The sequence below is a fragment of the Xenia sp. Carnegie-2017 genome, unplaced genomic scaffold (assembly GCF_021976095.1).
Source record: "Xenia sp. Carnegie-2017 unplaced genomic scaffold, XeniaSp_v1 HiC_scaffold_2, whole genome shotgun sequence".
Classification (NCBI taxonomy): Eukaryota; Metazoa; Cnidaria; class Anthozoa; order Malacalcyonacea; family Xeniidae; genus Xenia; species Xenia sp. Carnegie-2017.
The window spans coordinates 6,999,365-7,020,761 of NW_025813482.1; the positions used below are offsets into that span (position 1 = coordinate 6,999,365).

The 21,397-nt window shown below is 35.3% G+C and overlaps 1 protein-coding gene across 1 annotated transcript in view; it reads left to right on the forward strand.

Annotated features, from left to right (window-relative positions):
- Positions 1-16,972, forward strand: part of LOC124440593 (histone-lysine N-methyltransferase 2C-like) — a 30,144-nt gene extending 13,172 nt beyond the window's left edge. The window contains 24 exon segments of the mRNA XM_046990993.1: positions 79-159; positions 238-380; positions 579-766; positions 1,626-2,279; positions 3,022-3,095; positions 3,255-3,302; positions 3,736-6,453; positions 6,701-8,009; positions 8,436-10,423; positions 10,565-10,669; positions 10,777-10,886; positions 11,150-11,276; positions 11,532-11,666; positions 11,776-11,888; positions 12,309-12,601; positions 12,836-12,924; positions 13,278-13,325; positions 13,472-13,602; positions 14,247-14,430; positions 14,971-15,006; positions 15,090-15,170; positions 15,709-15,804; positions 16,003-16,089; positions 16,551-16,972. Of these exon segments, the coding sequence (XP_046846949.1) occupies positions 79-159; positions 238-380; positions 579-766; positions 1,626-2,279; positions 3,022-3,095; positions 3,255-3,302; positions 3,736-6,453; positions 6,701-8,009; positions 8,436-10,423; positions 10,565-10,669; positions 10,777-10,886; positions 11,150-11,276; positions 11,532-11,666; positions 11,776-11,888; positions 12,309-12,601; positions 12,836-12,924; positions 13,278-13,325; positions 13,472-13,602; positions 14,247-14,430; positions 14,971-15,006; positions 15,090-15,170; positions 15,709-15,804; positions 16,003-16,089; positions 16,551-16,643 (8,931 nt within the window). The 3' untranslated portion in view covers positions 16,644-16,972.
- Positions 16,973-21,397: the final 4,425 nt, after the last annotated feature.

Here is a 21,397-nt window from a genome sequence, read left to right on the forward strand (position 1 = left end):
ATAATCTTATTTTTCACTTTGTGTTATTGAAAAGAAGGAAATATTAATTGTAGCGGAATCTCTCGTCCAATTTTTTAGCATGGTCGTCATGTGGTGAATAAGAAGACTTTTAAGCATAACGAAGCAATGAAGGAAACTGTTTTTACTAAATCTGACCAAGTAAATAATGTCGATGAAATTATTTTCAACATTTCTATTAACATGAAAACTTATATCATTTTGTCGTTTTGCGTGTAGCTTAACTTTTTTGGACGGAGTTTATTAAAGTCGATCTCAAGAGGAAACGAAAAGAACAAGCGTTCCCAGTTATCGTCATCTTTGAATGTTGTTGCTCATGATGAAGTTTCAAAATGTGCTGACGAGTCCGTAAATTCCATCTGGTTTGTCCAAATGATTAAAACTCAATCTTTATTGTTATATGCTTGGCGTGAATAGTGAATTAATTTGCATATTTTAGCGAATATGATTTTTTGCATGAAAAGATAGCATTTGTACTACTTTCATTGTCCAAAGAATGTTGACAACATCAATAATGAAGTTAATGTTTTTGGGCATAAATACTTTTTTGTTCTCTTTAGTTGGCCATCAATTTCATCATCTCCTGCTATTCCAACAACAGCATTTTCATCCGAATCTTTTGACAGCTTGCCTGCCGCTCCCGATTTAAACCTACCTGACCCTGATGTTTTAGTAAATCAATTGGGAATGTTAGTATCTGCTGCTGAGGGAGAGGCAATGAACAACGAACAACCTACTTCAAATCCAGGTTTGATTGCATTTTATGATTTATTTTCAACGAAATATTGCTGGTAATAGTTTTTTACTGAATACTATACTAAATATATTAACAATTGCGTAACATCAAGTTCTCAGCATGGTTATTGAGAAGAAACAATAATTTATTCAGAGTAACGCTTCGTCTTTACACAAGACATCGTCAGATAAATATTTAAAATGAATTAAATGATCAAGATGTGCGTTTATATATGTAAAAATATTTACATACTATGAGTGTAGTTACAGGTATTAAATTACATTTAGTGAAATGGGAGGAATGGGACAAGTGAAGGTACAGATATACAATTTGGTGCGAATAAGCACAAAAACGTAGTGGGATGCTTAGGAAAGGTTGAGTAGGACGGAATTGCCTTTAACATTCAGTTGACATTCAGAACATTCATTAAGTTTGACATTCTGCCTTGGACATTCAAAACACTTGGGAATCTCGCCTTCGACAGGAAAACTGCCATTATGTCCTATTACAACCATATTTTATCCCATATTAACCCATACCACTCAACCTGTTGTATGTATCCCACAACGTTTTGTTTCCTCTTTGCACCACATTGTACATTTGTGTCCTCACTCACGCTTTATACTTAATTTTTTGTTCAATTAATCGCACTTAACTCAATGTAATTTAATACTTGTAGCTACGCTCCAAATATGTAAATATTTTTATATATATAAACGCACATCTTGTGTAAAGACGAAACGTTCCTTTGATTAAACTATAATTCCTTACTCAATGGCTATCCCTAGACCTGAAGATATGTTGTATCTAGTTACGTTTGGCATTTAGTTATTGATATGGAATTTCATTTTGTGGTTTCATGTTATCGTAGATGGACGCTTAGCGGCTAATACACATGTCACTTTTCACGATGAAGCATCTGTATCTACGAGTGGGAATGATGCTCAAGAAACAACCCAATCCATGGCGTCAGAACAGCACCGTCATTCTGCCCATGACCTTGACATTTTTGTTCCTCATAATGGTGATCTGCCTATGGTCGATAGCCAGGATATTGAAGACTTTTTTTCTGGTATAGAAAACGAGTTGAATCAGCAACAAAGTGGTTTGATAGCAGACCCATTGTTAAGTTCAGTTGGGGTTTACGTCCCCCCAGTTTCTCAGCGTCCACCTCCACCTCCCTATCCTCGTGTACCTGGTGATTCTCAATACAATGAGGAAATTCCTGGTCATCCAAGGGCTGCAATGTCGGTCAGCGCGCCACCCCATTATGTAATGTCTGAAGATGTCAATGCTGCAACAAATATGGCAAGGTTGCATCCAAATGGTGCTCGAATTGAGCCAGAGTTTGAGCATATTGAAGATGATTTCGGACCTCGCAGACCTCGTCCTGAAAGTCCTCGACCTGATAGTCATAAGCAAATACTGAAATGGCAGGAAGATGAAAAGTTGGGAGAAATGGCTACAATCTCGCCTGTACTTTATGCGAATTTGAATCATCCCAATTTATCCAATGAATATCCAGGTATGTAATATATTTCAATTTTATTTTTTGATTTCGGTCATTAAAATTATGAAGATCATTTCTACGTGACATCTTTTGAAGATTGAAAATAATTGATTTTACAAACAACGTTCCGTTCTCTTGAGCCAACTATAGACGATTTATGTCTCTGATATTTACTTAAAATTCGATTGTTGAGATGAGAGGTTGCATCAATTATTCAAACGTACCCAAGACACGACCTACATATCGACGAGTGAGGTAGCAATGTGTGTATCAGTTGCAATTTTCCTGAGATGGATTATGGTTTGGATTAGGATTAGCACCCTTCCAAGCTTTATCTAGAGGGATGCAAGATGGGTGTTGATGCCCCTAGAATATATTACTATACTACAATTAAGCAAAAGCAATTTTAGTTGGTGTTTGATACAGTAAATTTCTAAAAATCTCCCAAATATAATGAAACGTAACAGAATTTGACAAAAACGTCATGACATGCTACTGACACAAGTAGCCATCGAAATATAATCCAAGCTGGAGAACCCTTTCTCCTCCACACAACCTTCGTGCATCCATCCGGGGAATTTATACATGGGGAATTTATGCACTCTAGTTGTGATAAAAACAATCAGACCACCATTGTTCAAACAAGAGTTATTACTTAAAATTGATTATGATTTCGATTAAGATTTTGATAAGGAATTTTCTTACACTAAATATATCTTTGTTTCTTTATATAATACAAATGTAAACATTTTTTCAGAATGGACTCCGCGATATAGAGCTATGTCAAGACTTTGGAGAAAATTGACAACGGAGGAAAGGGAACCTTATCGAGTAGGGAACTGCTGCCATAGTAACTGTTGCCATAGTAGTCTGACGTATTTTAGCATGTTGTAGTGAAATGGTCTTAAGTATTTATAGCGTAATTGTCTGACGAATTCTAGCATGCTGTGCGGTGATAAGTCTAACTTTTAGTATATATTCATTTTAAAGCACAGAGCAAGAGATAATCGCGTGAAATTGAAAGATCAGATGAAGCGAGTAAGTTACTCACCTTTTTTAATACAAAGTTGCGTGTGTACGACTTAAGAGTGTAGACAATCGCACATGTATACGTATTTAAATATAAAGCATATGTACAACTAAGGATGTCAAAATTTTCTTCACTCAACACCAACATGAACTGTTCTTCTCAGAACTGCAACAACCTGTACGATCAACACCCACAAACATGTTATGTTCAAAACAGTGGTGGATCTAGGGTGCGTCAAAATAAATTACTGCTGCATATTTTAGAATACGTATATCAACATTCATAATTATATTCTTTAGAAATTCAAAACCAATTGCGTTTTTCTGAAAGTGCTTTGAATTTAAAATTGAGCCGCTATAATTTATTTTGATGAACGCTGGATCCGCTACTAGTTTGAATCTCTGCGCTAATTTTGCGTGAAATATCCTCATATTTTTTCAGAATGGTAAATTGCAGTCTAATAAAGAACAAAATATGTTGTCAAATCGCCAGTTGCCCGCAGAAAGTCAAGATGCCGTTTTAAATGGTTTAGCAAATGAACATCAGGCCATCATCATGAGAAATACAGAAAGTGAGAGACAAAAAAGTTCTCAATACTCTGCAATTTCAACTTCTGATTTACCTATAAACAATCGCGACACTTCTGTGATGCCAGATACTTGTGATAAAACTCAAGGAATGGTTCAGCAAATGTATCCATTGGCGTTACAGCAAAATGATGCTGCACCAAACATGAATTCAAACCAGAAGAAGGCTGAGAAGCTCACAATTTCACCTCCTTTTGGTGATGAACGCCCCAAAAAGGAAAAAACTCCAAAAAAGAACCGCAGTGAACGAGATAAAGAGAAAGAATTGAAGGACAAAAAGAATCAAATCTGGCAGGAGAGAGAGCGTGAATGGAAGTTGTTGCAACAGCAGAGGCAACAAGAAAGTAAACGGCAACAACAGCAAAATCCCGAGGGTTCTGCTATGAGTAAAGTCTCGCGGGGAAAGCCAAGCAAAACACCAGATTGGCGAAAACCCGTTTTTCGGAATGATTGCAATGACGTCACTGGTATGGGGGCGTCGAGTAGTATTGATAACACGGTTCAAATACAGCTCTCAAACTACATTTCATCTAAAGCTGGAGATAAGGAACAACAAAATACTACGGCAGTTGCAATGTCTCAAGCAAACAACAATGGAAATGAAGTCACAATTTCTTGTCATGCGCAGACGGTAGTTTCGTCAGCTTCGGTAACATCTGTTGAAGAGCAAACTACTTATTGGATGCAAAATTCATCAGGCAATTTAAGCAATGCTGTTCCTAATACGAAGGCGATAGTCATGACAAATGAAGGACAATCTCAAAATTGGCTCGGCCATCATGAACAATCGCTGCAACATTCAGTGTTAATGCTGCGTCAAATGTCTTCGCCATCACTGCAACAAAATGAAAGTCAGGAAGAAGGTGAGCGTCATGAACAATCAGCTTTCAATGCATCAAATATTCAACAAAATCCCCCCCAAACTCAAGCTATTAATGTCGCTATTTCGCCCATAACTGAATCAAATGTTTCCGAACCAGCATCGGAATACCCATTAATGATGACGCAAGAATTATCATCATCACAAACGGAGAAATTACACGAGCAAAAGCAACAGGAAGCGTTTCACAAGCAACAACAAATACAGCAGTTACAAAAACAACAGCAACTTCAACAACAGGAAGTTTTACAACGTGAGCACCGTAAACAACTCGTTCTTGCTCAACATCAACAGCAGGAATATATTCAACGCCAGCTTAAAAATCGTGGTTTTTCTCAACATCAAATGTACCCGAGCCCACAACCTCCTAGGCAGGCGAACCAGTTTACTACTTCATCTAAAGAAATGCCTGAAATTGATACCGAAGAAGAACATCAAGAACGACTGCAGTTTCTGTATCGACAGCGACAGATGCAAAAGCGACTAATGCAACTACAGCAACAAGCTTCGACTACACCATCTCTGTGGATGAATAATTCTGCACATGTGATGCAAGGATTGTCCCAAGGAATACCCTCCGACTCTGTTCAGCAGCGTCTCTTTATCGAGCAACGAATTAGTATGGAAAAACGAGAGCAACAAATATCAAATCCATTTAACCAACAGACATCCGTATCATTGGCTCCTGTTACAGATCAAACTTCAAAGTTTAATTTCCATAAGAGTTCAAATAGCAATAGCAATGATTTTGATTTCCCAACTCCATCACAAGTGACACACACCTCCATAAATATGTCAGCTAATGTTACTCAAGCAGACGCTGCGATAAATGCCGACACAAATACGCCTTCTCTTTTCTCCACAGTTACTTCTGGAAAGGTTCGACAAACTGCGCGTAAAGATTCCAGGAATTCAGCTGTGGAATTTTCGTCTCATTTAGGCCCAGATTTCTCTAATGCCTTAGAGATTACACAACAACGAGATGGCGTTTCGGTCAATCAGTCAGGTAGGAGTCAAGGCGATGTGGTAACTGTTGGCCATGAAATATGCGTAACTTTAGATGAAGGAAATGCAAGACGTACTGAATCAGCAGAGAAAGCTGAAAATGAGAAGCATGAAGTAACGATTAATCAAGCAACAAACGTGAACACTGGAAAATCATTGACTCAAGCTTATGGTGCATCTACCTCTAACTTTCTTGGTAATACAAATCATCCTCAACTTGTATTACCTCCTCCGCAACTTTCACTTTCGCCCCAACAGCAGCACATTTTGCTGCAAGCCCAACAACAACAATTGCTATGGCAACAAGCACACACTCAATTACAACACCAGTATCAAATGTTGTACCAGCAGCTTCAGCAGTTGCAGATTCAACTGCAGCAAACACAAGATCCCTCACTTCATCAACGTGTTTTACGTCAACAACAGCAATTGCGTTTTTTGCAGACTCAGATATTGCAACACTGGCAACAGGGGCAGGTAGTTGTTCAACAAATTCATTTGCAAGCATTTGGTTTGAATGCATTGTTCAATCAGATGGATTCTACCCAACAGAAGCACGTGCAAATTTATCAACAAGAACTTGTCCGTCAACAGCAGCAGTGGGCCCAAAAATATAGAGGGATGGCTGATATTTTTAGTTCAATCAATGCTTTGCCGCAAGACAATAGAATACAAGCTATTGCTGAGGTAACGTGACATTAAAATAGTTCATTACGATTCTCAAATTGTTGAGACCTTTTTGTTATGTCTATCGTAACAGACAAATGATTTACTAATGGCACTCGACCGAAGCTTTATTTGTTGGATTTGTCGCCTTTTCGTGAAACAATCTTCTCTGTTCATTCTTTGTATCATTTTTTTGAAACATTAATAAATGGGGACACTTCTTTTTTGGAAAGTAAAAAATCAAAATTTAATAGAATTTTCTTTTTAGGATAAACCAAAACGAAGCCGACGATCTCGACAGAAAATAAAGAATCCTCCTAAAGAATCCGAGCATGCGGCAAGCACTTCGAGCAATGAGTTAGTGAAAACTGATCTGCAGACAATTGATTCTGGAGTGACCACACAAGATAAGATGCTGTTGACCAAGACATCTGATACATTGATGTCTGAAAAGACAAATGATGCACAGCAATCGTCTCACGTACTGCCTCAATTTGAAGCAGTGCGTACTAGTCCAACTGAACAGATAGAAAAACAACAAGAACAGCATCCGCAATTTTTCAGTCTAGATGTGCAGTCTTTGCAACCGGAAAAATCTTTATCTCAAGAACAGTCATTACAACAACAACATCCGTCCTTTCCACTTCAATCGTCCTTGTCAGTTCAACAGTCTATATCTCATCAACAGTGTTTATCACAGAAGCCTCTAATACAACAGCATTCCATGCCACATCAACGGTTCTCGCCACAACATTCTTTATTACAACAGCAATGTTCCATACAGCAACTTGAATTATCTTCGCCTCACAATGAACAACATCACACGCATGCTCAGCAGCATCAGCAACTTAAGACACAACAACAACCTACATTACAACAACAGTCCCAGCTGTCAAAGCAACGACAGCACACTTTAAAACAGGAACACGAACTGAGAGGAAAACCGGAATCGCAAGACGTTGGAAAACAATTTCGTGATCAACAGATTCAGCAAATCGTGCAACAGAAAATTCAACAACAACAAATGCAACAAGAACAGTTCAACCAACAACAACGAAATGAGATACATCAACCGCACAATCAACAACCTCCTCGTTTACATCAGCCTATGAAACAACAGATTGGTCCACAGAAAAACTTTCAAGCCAATTATCAACACGATCAGCAGTTACTACAACGACAACACCACCATCAGCAGGATCATCAACCACAACCTCATCAACGAAAGAAACACTTTGATCAAAAAATTTCGCAACAACAAATGGTCAGCCATCATGACGTACAAAACCTTTATGAGCAAACGACACAGTTTTCTCAGCATGGAGAACAGTCGCAGGTTTTACAACAACGGCAATATAGAGAGCAATCGTCGGTAGACCACTTACAGCGTCAACTTTTACAAAATCGTCCATATGATAGTTCATGCACTCAATCTCAACCTACAACATCGCATCAAAATCCACAAACTCCACTTTTTACTAAACCAGATTCAGATAAGCCACTCGAATCACACAAAAGTTTGTCTTCTGCTGAACTTGGTGGTGTGTCAAGGGATCAGAGTCAAAGATCCTCCGTTGGTAAGTATTGTCTAATACTTTGCCTAATACTGGCACAGACGATCTGCGCCAGTATTTTATATCATTACATGTGTAAAATATTTCATGTGTATCTATTTCATCGGGATAAATTCTGTTGCATGTCACGTGATATTTATTTGCTATCGAGAACACGTGACGTTTCGAAAATAATATCTACCTATTAATAATACTATGGTTTATGTGGAGTAAAGGTCATGTGACATTGTCGTGTTGATTTTTATTAAGTGCCGTTCTACGTCATATATTCTCCTGGAAAACTGTCAACGATTGCAAATTTAAGTCATTCGATATGACCTGCTAACACATGCATGGATCTACCTAAAATTCACAAATTAGCAATTCATTCCAATTATATTACCTCTGAGGTAAAAGCCTATTGTTCATTCTCATTCCTAATTCTTATAGATGTGGGCTGTGAGGAGCAGCCAGCGAACAACACGCAAACTAAAAAAGCACAAAATCTCCTGGAAATGAGCGATTCTCCCATTAATTCTGTTGTAAAAACAGTTTCCTGTGTTAAACCTTTAGAGCATACTAATACAGACAGAGAAAATGAAGTGCAAAGTAATGCTCCTCAAGCTTTAGAAAAATTGGAAATGATGGTTGCCGTGATGGATGTGGAAGCTAAAAAGACTGAAGCAGAGACTTTTCGAAGGGCCGAAGAATCACAAAATAATGATGTGTCAAATATGACAATTAGCGAAAGTCTACCAACAGATTCATCGGTTGAATTGGAAAACTCAACACGTAATATCTACAGTCCATCGACAATTGATGTTAATGTTGATGAAAACCTAAATAGATCTGAGGCTAATGCGAAATGGCATACTTCGGAAGAACATAATGAAAAAGAGAAAATTTCTCAAAGCGTATCCGTTAATGAATCTACGTCTCTGGAAATGCCAGCTGTAATCATAACCGCTGAGACAACAAAACAAGAATTAACTGCTCAAAAGCATGAATCTAAAGATGATGCACCTTCGTATGGAATGGTCAATAGTGTGAAATCTGAAGTCAAAAATCATGAGCTTAATGAAAATTTGTGGATGAAACGCTCACCGCACAATGATGATGGAGATCAAAAGATCTCAGTTGAAAAAAAGAGAGTGAAAAATAGTTTCGACAGAAAACTTGGGAAAACGTCTCGTAGTCGCACTTCAAAAAGTAAGAAATCAAAACTAACTGATGAAGCTATTGTACAGTCGTTAAAAGAGCTACCACCTTTGCAATTATGTGAACCGGAATTCCTTATGCCTAGTCTTATCATTCAGCCATCATTGAACGGTTTAACACGTGGCCAAACACAATTTTGTGGCTCATTTGGTCGGTCAAGTATTGCTGGTATTGATGATTACTACGCCAACCGTAAGTTTCCTGATATGAAAGTATGTTTGAGTAACCCCCCAACTCCACCAACATCTCTACCACCATCACCCACGGTCCTCCAAAATGCGTTAACAAAAGAACAATGTTTGTATGACATGTTAGCTAAGCGTACACATCACAACACATCTATGTTTCCAACTCCACCGTATGGCGACTTTGTTGGCAGCGATCCTAAAAACATATCATCCAAAGAAAAATCTGTTGACCATTTGCACCGATCGAGAGTTGGCACTCACGATGAAACATCTCGTGTGATGGATCTGCGAGTACAGAATGAGATGTATCCAGCATTTGTTATTGATAAAGGCTTGAGTATACGCAGTAAGAGCAATAATTCCATCATCAAAGACTGCAATTCTCGAATATGCGACGATATTAACGTGACGTTAACTATCTCAGCCATTTCTGAGAAGACAGTTCACGAAACGGTGAATGCAATCAGCGAGTTGATCAATGTTGATGCTCCCAAAAGATTAACGGTACAACATCCATCGAGAGCTGTTTATTTAGAAACAAAACAGTTCATTGAAACTTCACGCTTACAAGAGAACAAGAGTGGTAATGAACTCAATAACTCCGAAAGAAAAACGAAAAATGCGGAGTGCGAAACTGAAGGACCTTACTGTAGACATTGTGATGTTGTTATACTTGGTATTGGCGTTGTAAAAAATAATACAGATGATATTAATCCTTCCGATTATAATAATGTCAATATTGAAGATAATTTGAGTCAGGAGAAAGATATATTCTGTTCCAGCGCTTGTTTAAAGCAGTATTATTCAATAGACAATTCTACAGAATCGACACCGAATAAAGAGCCGTTGTTATCTGCTGCTACTACTCCTAGTATACCAAATGGAATTGCAAAGACAAAAGGCATAGCGACTTCAGTTGAACTTGTTAATGAATATGACGAGAGAATGGAAGAAAGTAGAAATGCTGTTGCGAAACGCCCGTCTCATACATCTGATGGTAAATGTCATGAAAAATCACAAGAAGATCACGAGGTATGTTCTTGATATATATCACGTCTTTGTCATGATGAGGTATCTTGTGTATCAAGGTATCTACTTTTACGCACTATGTTTTGTGTCATCTACCATCAAAGTTTTGAGGACTGTTTAGAAACTTTACCGGATTTCGTTAAGGTAAAAGAAAAACGCTCCAAAAGATTGAAGTGGCGAAGATGGAAAGAACCATTATTAACGAGAACCAAACCAAACAAAGACGAGGAAGATGCGGAAACATTTCAGGTAAATTCTTTTGTTAAAAAATATGCAAAAAAAATGTATTTTGATGTTTTGATTATGAAAGACCCCTTAAGGATGGTAGCTAATTTAGATTGGAATTGATTATGTAGCTTTTAGTCCAACATGGACTATTGACAAAAACGACAAAAACAGAAAAAGACAGGAGACGCTGTGTCTTGTGTTCACAATTTGGTGATGGAGAAACAGATGGAACTGCCAGGTTTGAAACAACACAATATATATTAATGGTGTGATTTTTGTTTCACTGTGCGGTCGGAAGAAAAACGTTATTAGTTACCTTAGAATTCTTTACATAAAGTTTTTAAAGAATATTTTTTACTGACCAATTTGAGAAGTACCTTTAAAGAAGCATGTGAAGATTACTCCGTAGCGTTCTCACTCATGAAAGAAGAACTATACCGTAGAACCTACCTTTGTCAAATTCATTACTCCTATAATTTGCTCCGATGTCTTTAATTATAGGTTACTGAATGTTGATTTGGACTCCTGGGTGCATTTGAATTGTGCGTTGTGGTCTCATGAAGTATATGAAACTCAAAATGGTGCGTTGATGAATGTAGAGGATGCAATCAAGCGAGGAGAAAGAAAGGTATTTTAGCTCTGTCATGTACATTGTACGTTTGTTAATATAAGGAATAAAAATATCTTTGAATATTTATACTTTCTCTTCTGTGTAAAAATATTCCCTCCTTTCGCAATTTTACACACCTTGACATGTGTAAAGAAATAGTTAAGAACTATGTAAATTTACTTTAGCGTTAAGTTTGTTAAAAATATGTACATGCAAAATTTTTTGTTTTTACGAACCTCAATGTTGTTCATATTATTTTTGTTATATCAATAGGAATGTGTCGTTTGTCGCAAGAAAGGTGCTACAATTGTGTGTAGTAAGCTTGTCGGGGTTTGTTTAGTAAACTGCAGTAACTGCTATCATTTCCAATGTGCCAGAAACGTTGGCTGCTTGTTTTTCAAAGATAAGGTATAAAAAATTTCTTCTTGTCGTAACCATACATACCATTACCTTCTTTTTTTCAACTATTACCGCATTATTTCCTTAATTTCATTGACCTTGTTTTGTTCCTTTATAGACTGTTTTGTGTCCTAAACATCAGACTGATTACATCAAAGAAAATATTCTACCATCACATGCTGTTTTCAGAAAGGTGTTTATTAATCGTCAAGAAATTGAACAAGTTGCAAAGTAAGTCATGTTATCCTTAAATGCGAGATATTTTTCAGTTCATTCAGTGATTTTATTGGTAAAATTGATCGTACTACAATGAATTTTCGTTCGCTTGTTAATTTTTTGTTTTTGTTGTTCTAACACTGTGAAACGATAACTGGGAGAAAGTTTCAGTTGTGCATTTCGTAATTAGTTCATTTTGCTGTTGATGAAATGGAGTAAGATTAATGTCGAATGGACAGTTTTTTGATGTTGTTATCTATGAAAGTTTGCTGTGAATATCTTTACTTATCTAACATTGAGCATCATGTTAGAAAAAGAGGGCAATTTGTAGAACATTCTGTGGAAATGCAACGTATACATTAATGTCTTAAGATTTTTTAGCTGATGTATTCGGCAGAACGATTTTAGATACAAGTATAACTTTATTTCTTTTAGGATGCTGAGTCATAATCAAACAAGTGAAAAACCTTACTCCTTTAGAATAGGAAATTTGATTTTAAACTCTGTTGGTCAGTTACTTCCTCATCAAGTGCAAGCATTTCATACTCGTGATTCTGTTTATCCTGTTGGTTTTTCGACAACTCGCATCTATTGGAGCATGCGTGTCGTTGGTCAGCGGTGTCGGTATATATGTGATGTCAAGGATGTTGACGGTGTTCCACATTTTGTTGTCAAGATTGAAGAAGGAGGGTATAAAGACGTGACATTTGACGGCAGAACTCCAAGAGGTTTAATATAAATGCTGTTTAAAATTTTCATCGAAACATTTCACCTTTAATATTCAAACTGTCCAAAAATATTACAATTTTCATATAACCTCCAAAATGTATAGAGTTGTTTTGCATATCGGTTAAATGCAATATAAATTGTAATAATACGTACCGTTATTAAGATCTTTGGGAAAATTCGGATGTATGTTGAAAACACGGATTCTTTAACTTAGTTCTACTTTTTAAACTTAGATGCGTGGATGAAAATACTAGAGCCTATGGAAAGTCAACGTAAAGAGACGAATCGAGTCAAACTGTTTCCTGCTCATATCACTGGAGAGGTACGTATGTTTAATAAAACAACAAACCAGCAAATATTTTTAATTACTTTTCAAGTGTCATCATTTTATTGACGTTTATGTTTGACTTAAGTTGTTTTGTTTCAATCAGATTGACCCTTACCTAACTTGATGTGTTTCACTCAATAGCTGCAAAGCTGTTGTATTTTACGACGATTTGTTATTGTAAAACGTTAAGTTTGACTGTAATGATAGGGTAAAAATTGGACATAATTATGTACCATGCATAACTATATCACTAGGTATTAAACATAATGTTCATTTATCAATAAGCATTCAACTTGTGTAGCTAATTAGTTTATTTGATTGTTGAGCAAATACTTTGTCTTTTAAAGGACTTATTTGGTCTCTCGGAACCTCTCATTGTTCGCATTGTAGAGTCGGTAAGAAAACAATAATTTTGATTTTCGAGTCTATTCAAATGTCATTTGTATAATGGATAAGTTAATTTAAAACCTAAAGCTATTCATTACTCTAGAATTAGTCTGTGTTCAGTATGAATTAAAATCTATCGTCTGATTTTCTCTAGATGCCTGGAGTTGACCAAATGCAAGGTTACAATATGCGGTATGGTCGCTCTCCGATAATGGAATTACCATTAGCAATCAATCCTACTGGTTGTGCACGCTCAGAACCTCTTTTGAGGACTCATTTCAAAAGGTTGGCATAAACAATACCGACGAATGTCGTATTTAATATCGAAATAAATCTAACGGTGCATTTAAATTTGCGTTATGAATATCTTGCCATTTCATGAAGAGTGTCGACACTTTCTGAGTGTAAGAACTGTGATTAAAACAATGTGGGATGTTTTTGAGTACTTTGGGATAACTGTTTCAAGCTATTCCGGAAACTAACATTTCATCATGTTGTACATTAAATTGTTTTCACACTTGTTCATCGTTTTAATAGTTTTCAACAAATCACAATAACCTATAAATTCGATAGTTTAATCCTTCATATGTTTTTTACAGCATCCAAGCAGACTTTGTTCTTAGTTGAATTCACTAAACGTACTTATTAAACTTGTTGAAAGAGAAAAAAATCTTTGTTTTCAAAAGTCAATTTTTCAAGCGGAAGTGGAAGTCTTTTCAGCGTATATAATGACAAAAAGTTTGTCAATGAACAAAGCCGTGAATGCATGGACAGCGCGTCAATTTTTTATAACGAATTGTCTTATGTATGTGCACTCTAATTTTTATGAAGTTTCTGCTACTTATGTGCAATTTCGTAATTTTTCTTTGCTTAAGGAGAGAGGGGTTGATATAACTTTATTTTACATGGAAAAATTTTAATTTCAACAGACCGGCAAGAGCTCGTCGCTCAACAAAGAATGCTTCATCGGCAACGACTGTGGTAGCTCATCAGCCAGAAGAACTGAACAGCAGTGTCTACTCAAAACAATTTGCTCATTCGAAAACTCAACAATATCGTAAATTGAAGTGTGAATGGAGATCCAATGTACTTCTTGGTAGATCACGCATTCAGGTGAAAATAAATGGCTAGAAAAGAGTGTATATATTATGTGCAATGATTTAGAACCCAATCCCCTAACTATCGTGTGAAGGCGAGTTAAGTACGCCATCTTGAAAGTTGGCAAAAATCTCAATCAAAAATATGTTAAAGAAAGTTAAAAAGCCAGTCCTGTCAAGCTTTTTAAACAAACCTAGACTGTAAACTCTGCAAACGTATATCAACTTGAGAAAAGCAGATATTAGTAAATATCGTCTGTTTTGCCATCTTTCAAGATAGCAGCTTGCCTTACTTGTTACAATGGAGTTTCGGCAGAGTAAATTATCTAGCAGGCTGGGCTCTAGGTAATTGATTATATGTAACTAAAAGAAAAGGATAGAGTTGCGTCCTTTTTTATAACTTCCAAAATAAAAAATTGAGACCGTACAAGGCAATGTTATTATAAATAGCAGATAAAATCGTGCATTAGCTACTCTGTTGAGCGATGAATTTCTGCATGTACCGTTATGTTTGTTGCTTTCTTTTGGTATGTAAATCTTTCAATTTATTTTTTAGGGGCTTGGTTTGTTTGCAAATAGAGATCTTGATGCGGTAAGTTGATGCGTTTCGTTATATTGAGTAATTATACTTGGAATTTTTGCAACATTTTGTACGAATTATGTTTTCGTTTACAGAATAGCATGGTGATTGAATACATCGGCTCAATAATCAGAAACGAAGTTGCGAATAAACGAGAACGAATCTATGAGTCTCAGGTAAGCTTTGAGGTAGTTGACTGCTGGATTTTGTCCATTGATGCCGAGTTAAAAGAAAACTTTCAATGAATGCTGTTAGACTGTTAGAATAAACGTACAGTGTATTACTTTAAAACCATGACCAGCCGACAATTTAAAGAAGTATAATATAAAACAAATTCCGAAGAAACAAGATTTGAATAAACAAATGAGTAAACTGTAAATTTTCGACTTTATTTCATTCTGTTTGAGGATGACTTTGAAATAAAGTCGAAAATTTACAGTTTACTTCTCGTCTTGTTTTGATTCATATTTTGCAATCTCAAGATGTCTTGTAGTAGACAAGATTGTCTTGTTTCTTCGGAATTTGTTGTGTATTACTTTGATCGTCACAAACTATCCATATCTTTGTAGCAATCTATGTTCCAATTGTTCGATGCTTTAATTTTAAATACATTACAGCGTGTGTAGCTTGTACATGTTTTTCATTTCGACACCAATTTCTTTCCAATGCTCTCTGATCTTTTAGTTCATTTTATTTTCTATTTACGTGTTTTAGAACCATGGAGTGTACATGTTTCGTATTGATAACGACAGCGTGATTGATGCTACAATTGCTGGAGGGCCTGCGCGTTATATCAACCATTCATGTCAAGTTAGTAGAAAAATAATAAGTGTTTTTTTTTCATATATATATTTTCTTTTAGTATAATTTCTCATCAATATAATCTTATCATCAAAATGTGTTTTCCACAACAGGCCTTTGAACATGTTTTAAGACGAAAAATATGAGTGCATAACTTGTAGTTTCTAGAAACTGTGGTTTCATTGAAATTGTTTGATGTATTTTCAGCCAAACTGCGTTGCTGAAGTTGTCAGGTTTGAACGTGAACAAAAAATCATCATCATATCGAATAGACGAATTGAAAAAGGAGAGGAAGTGAGTAAAGAGTCTTCACATAATGATATTATAGTGAAAATGTTATATATAAGAGAGTTTTAGCTTATATTTTTAACTCCCAGGAACGTCTTAGTGATTAGCTTTTTACGGCTCGCCTATATGATAATGCCATATTTTACGAGACAATTTTGAGTTGAATCTGAACAAATGAAGGCCGAAAGATTCGATTGAATTGATCGAGTTGATTGACCTAATATTTTTTTCTTTTCAGTTGACCTATTGATTTTTTTTCTTTTTCAGTTGACTGATTTTTTTTTTCAGTTGATCCATGATTTTTTTCTTTTTTCAGTTGACCCAGTTGACTTTTTTTCTTTTTCAGTTGACCTACGACTTTTTTTTTTTCAGTTGACCTACGATTTTTTTCTTTTCCAGTTGACCTACGACTATAATTTTTCTTTTCAGTTGACCTACGACTATAAATTTATTTTTTTCTTTTTCAGTTGACCTACGACTATAAATTTGATTTTGAAGACGATCAACACAAAATTCCTTGTTTATGTGGGGCTGTGAACTGTCGAAAATGGATGAATTAATTTTACTGTCTTGTTGATTTTATCCATTATTTATTGTTTATTTATTCGAAATCATGCAAAAAGAAATGTAATGAACAATTTGAGTCAAGTTGATGCATCGAAATGATAGGAAAGTAGTAGTTTTAATAAGCTTTATTGTACAGTTCTAACGAAATGTAGTATTTTTTAAAAGATGTTTTCGCCAATTGTACATTTTTACAAAGATAAATTATTTATTCATGAATAGATATGGCTTGTGTAATGTTTGGTTTGCCAAGGATAATTGGCTAATTGCGTGGATCTTATACAATACATTCAATACGAATTACGAATAAACTATATGAATTTCATTTGTCTGAAAGGAATCTTTATTTTCCTCTGGTAATTGTACCTGTAGTTATTCGGAAAGAAGTCCTTTATAGTCTGATTTACAAAGGAAAGAACGTTATTGCAAAACTGCTTAACATCCCCTCATGTGCGAAGGAAAATCGAGAATTGGAGGGTCTCATATTCATATTAATTATTACATACGTATGAGTTCAGCCGCCCTCCGCCGCCGTCTAAATTATCAATCTTCCTATACGTCCATGTATCCCGCTACTGTCAATTATCGTGAGCTTACTGAAACAAAATAGTTTTACACAAAATTCAATTTTTGTCTTCCTACAATGGCTTGTATTTTTATAACTGTTTTGTTTGAGTTTTAAAAACGATCGGGCATGCGCAATATTTTTATTTCATAGTATCCAAAAAAAATTGTGTTCACTTCCCAAAACTATGCAACTGGCTATAAATGCATTATGCACTTATAGATAGGCGCATATAAGAGATAAATTGTTAAAACAAATTTCCAAGTATGCCAAATATATGCCACTAGCTACCGCACATGAGATTGTCTTTAAAAACATGTAATACATCCTTAATTTTGTATAATAATTAAATGCATAAATTATAGTCTTGGGCATGAAAATGTGTGAAAATGCATGCATTAAGATCTTTGGCATGAAAATGTGTGAAAATACATGAACTATAGTCTTTGGCATGAAAATGCGTGAAAATTCATGAACTATAGTCTTTGGCAAGAAAATGCGTTAACTACATTCTTTGTCATGAAAATGCATGAACTGTAGTCTTTGTCATGAAAATGTGTGAAAATGCATGAACTAAAGTTTTTGGCATGAAAATGCATGAACTATAGTCTTTGGCATGAAAGCGTGTGAAAATGCATGAACGATAGTTTTTGAAATGAAAATGTGTGAAAATGCATGAACTCTAGTCTTTGGCATGAAAATGTGTGAAAATGCATGCATTAAGATCTTTGGCATGAAAATGAAAATGCATGAACTACAGTCTTTGGCATGAAAATGTGTGAAAATGCATCAACTATAGTCTATGGCATGAAAATGTGTGAAAATGCATGCATTGAGATCTTTGGCATGAAAATGTGTGAAAATGCATGAATTAAAATATCTGGCATTAAAATGTGTGAAAATGCATGAACTATAGTCTATCGCATGAAAATGTGTGAAAATGCATACATTAAGATCTTTGGCATGAAAATGTGTGAAAATGCATGAATTAAAATATCTGGCATGAAAATGCGTGAAAATGTATGAGCTATAGTCTTTGGAAAGAACATGCGTCAACTACAATCTTTGTCATGAAAATGCATGAACTACAGTCTTTGTCAAAAAATGTGTGAAAATGCATGAACTATAGTTTTTGGCATGAAATACATGAACTATAGTCTTTGGCATGAAAACGTTTGAAAATGCATGAACGATAGTATTTGGCATAAAAATGTGCGAAAATGCATGAACTATAGTCTATGGCATAAAAATGTGTGAAAATGCATGAACTATAGTCTATGGCGTTCACGATTTTTGTTCACGATTTGTTCACTATGTTCTCGATTTGTAATGCAAAAGACTATAGTTCACGATTTTTAATGCAAAAGACTATAGTTCACGAATTTTCATGCAAAAGACTATAGTTTACGAATTTTGATGCAAAACACTATAATTTACGAATTTTGATACAAAAGACTATAGTTCACGAATTTTCATGCAATAGACTACAATTCACGATTTTTCATGCCAAAGACTATATTTCGATTTTTCACACCAAAGACGATTTTTCACACCAAAGACGATTTTTTTCACACCAAAGACGATTTTTCACACCAATTTTCATGCCAAAGACTATAATTTACGAATTTTCATGCAAAAGGCTATAATTTACGAATTTTGATGCAAAACACTATAATTCACGAATTTTCATGCAAAAGACTATAGTTCACGATTTTTAATGCAAAAGATTATAGTTTACAATTTTTAATGCAAGAGACTATAGTTCACGAATTTTACTTTTAAAAGACTATTGTTCACGAAATTTCATGCAAAAGACTATTTTTCATGAATTTTTATGCAAAAGACTATAATTCACGAATTTTAATGCAAAAGACTATAGTTCACGAATTTTCATGAGAAAGACTATAAGTCTAATATTTGCACACATTTTCAGGCCAAAGACTATAGTTCATGAATTTTAACACATTTTCAAGCCAAAGACTATAGTTCATGCATTTTCACACATTTATATGCCAAATGCTATAAAATATATATAGTTCACGCAATTTGCACACATTTTCATGCCAAAGACTATAATTCACACATTCTCATGCCGAAGACTGTATTTCATGAATTTTAACACATTTTCAAGCCAAATGCTATAGTCCACGCAATTTGCACACATTTTCATGCCAAAGACTATAATTCACACATTTTCATGCCAAAGACTGTATTTCATGAATTTTAACACATTTTCAAGCCACAGGCTATAATTCTAGCATTTGCACACATTTTCATGCCAAAGACTATAGTTCATGCATTTGCACACATTTTTATGCCAAAGACTATAGTTCACGCATTTTCACGCATTTTCATGCCAAAGACTGTAGTTCATGCATTTTCACGAACTTTCATGCCAAAGACTATAGTTCATGTATTTTCACACATTTTCATAAAGTCTATAGTTGAAGCATTTTCACACATTTTCTTGCCAAAGACTATAGTTCATGCATTTTCACAAATTTTCATGCCAAAGGCTATAGTTCTAGCATTTGCACACATTTTCAGATCAAAGACTATAGTTCATGCATTTGCACACATTTTCATGCCAAAGACTATAGTTCATGCATTTTTACGCATTTTCATGCCAAAGACTATAGTTCATTTATTTTTACGCATTTTCATGCCAAAGACTATAATTCACACATTTTCATGCCAAAGACTGTATTTCATGAATTTTAACACATTTTCAAGCCACAGGCTATAGTTCTAGCATTTGCACACATTTTCATGCCAAAGACTGTAGTTCATGCATTTTCACGCATTTTCATTCCAAAAACTATAATTCATGCATTGGCACACATTTTAACGCCAAAGACTATAGTTCATGAATTTTCATGCAAAAGAGTATAGTTCACTAATTTTCATGAGAAAGACTATAAGTCTAATATTTGCACACTTTTTTAGGCCAAAGACTATAGTTCATGCATTTTTACGCATTTTCGTGACAAAGACTATAGTTCACGCATTTTCATGCCCAAGACAAGACACAGCCATCAAAATGCTGTTATGAGTTTGCATTCTGGTTCAACAAAGTCGATTGTCGACACCACAAGCCAAAACCTTTACTGGCACCCCTCCAGAGCACGAGTATTGAGAGAATCGAAATCCAGGGCTTCCAAAAAAGTTGGAAAATGAATAGTTGGAGAATGCGAGATCTGTACCACATTGTGAGAGTTGATTGCTATCATGTCTTTTGTTCGCCAGAACATGAAGTTCAAAATACTATTTGTTTAAGTTTAGGTTTTTATAGTTGATCAATACGATGTTTGATCGTACTTGCCGTGAATGGTCATGAACAGATGTAGCTATGTACTTACCGTCCATAAGTATATAATGGAAAAACACTGCATGTTTTGAATTTACGATGAGCATATAAATGACTTTGATGTGTCACACCTAAAGAGAAGCTGGGCATCCTCATCATTGCAACCTCTAAATGATGACACGACTATAAGAAATACTCTTATGAAATGATGATTCTTTGAAAGTATGACTCAGAAGAATCGACAACATGTTGAAACGACAACTTTTTTAAATGACGACTTCTATAAAATGACATTTTGAAACAAGGGACAAATTTTTTAAATGAGGGAAAACTTTTTGACAAAAAAAGGAATCCTATAAAATGACGTTTCTTACATGAAATGACGACTCTGAGAACTGATGAACAGATGACGACTTTTTTGAAATTACGACTCCTATATGAAACAAAGACTTTGTGGAAATGAAGATCCTCGTGAAAGGACAACGTTTTAAATTAACCACTTCTATGAAATAGCAACATTTGTACATTGTAGACAACTATGTATAACAATGAATGAATGAGAAAAAGATGACAATGTATGACATGTGATAACAATAGATGACCATCCTACATACGACAGTGGTTACATTACATCACAGTACAATGCATAACAAAAGCTGAAAGTGAATGACAGAAGGCGATTGCCACTGCAGAACAGTAGATGACAGAGTACGACCGACAGTAGATGGTCGAATGTGATAGTAGATGATATGACCAGAGTAAAACAGTAGGGGATAGTGTAAGTTTATGACAGAAGTACATTACAATAGTAAGAAAAGTTTGTCGCTGAACTTAGATCGAGCCCCTCAGCTTAGAAATGCGCCCATGCTTACAAGACT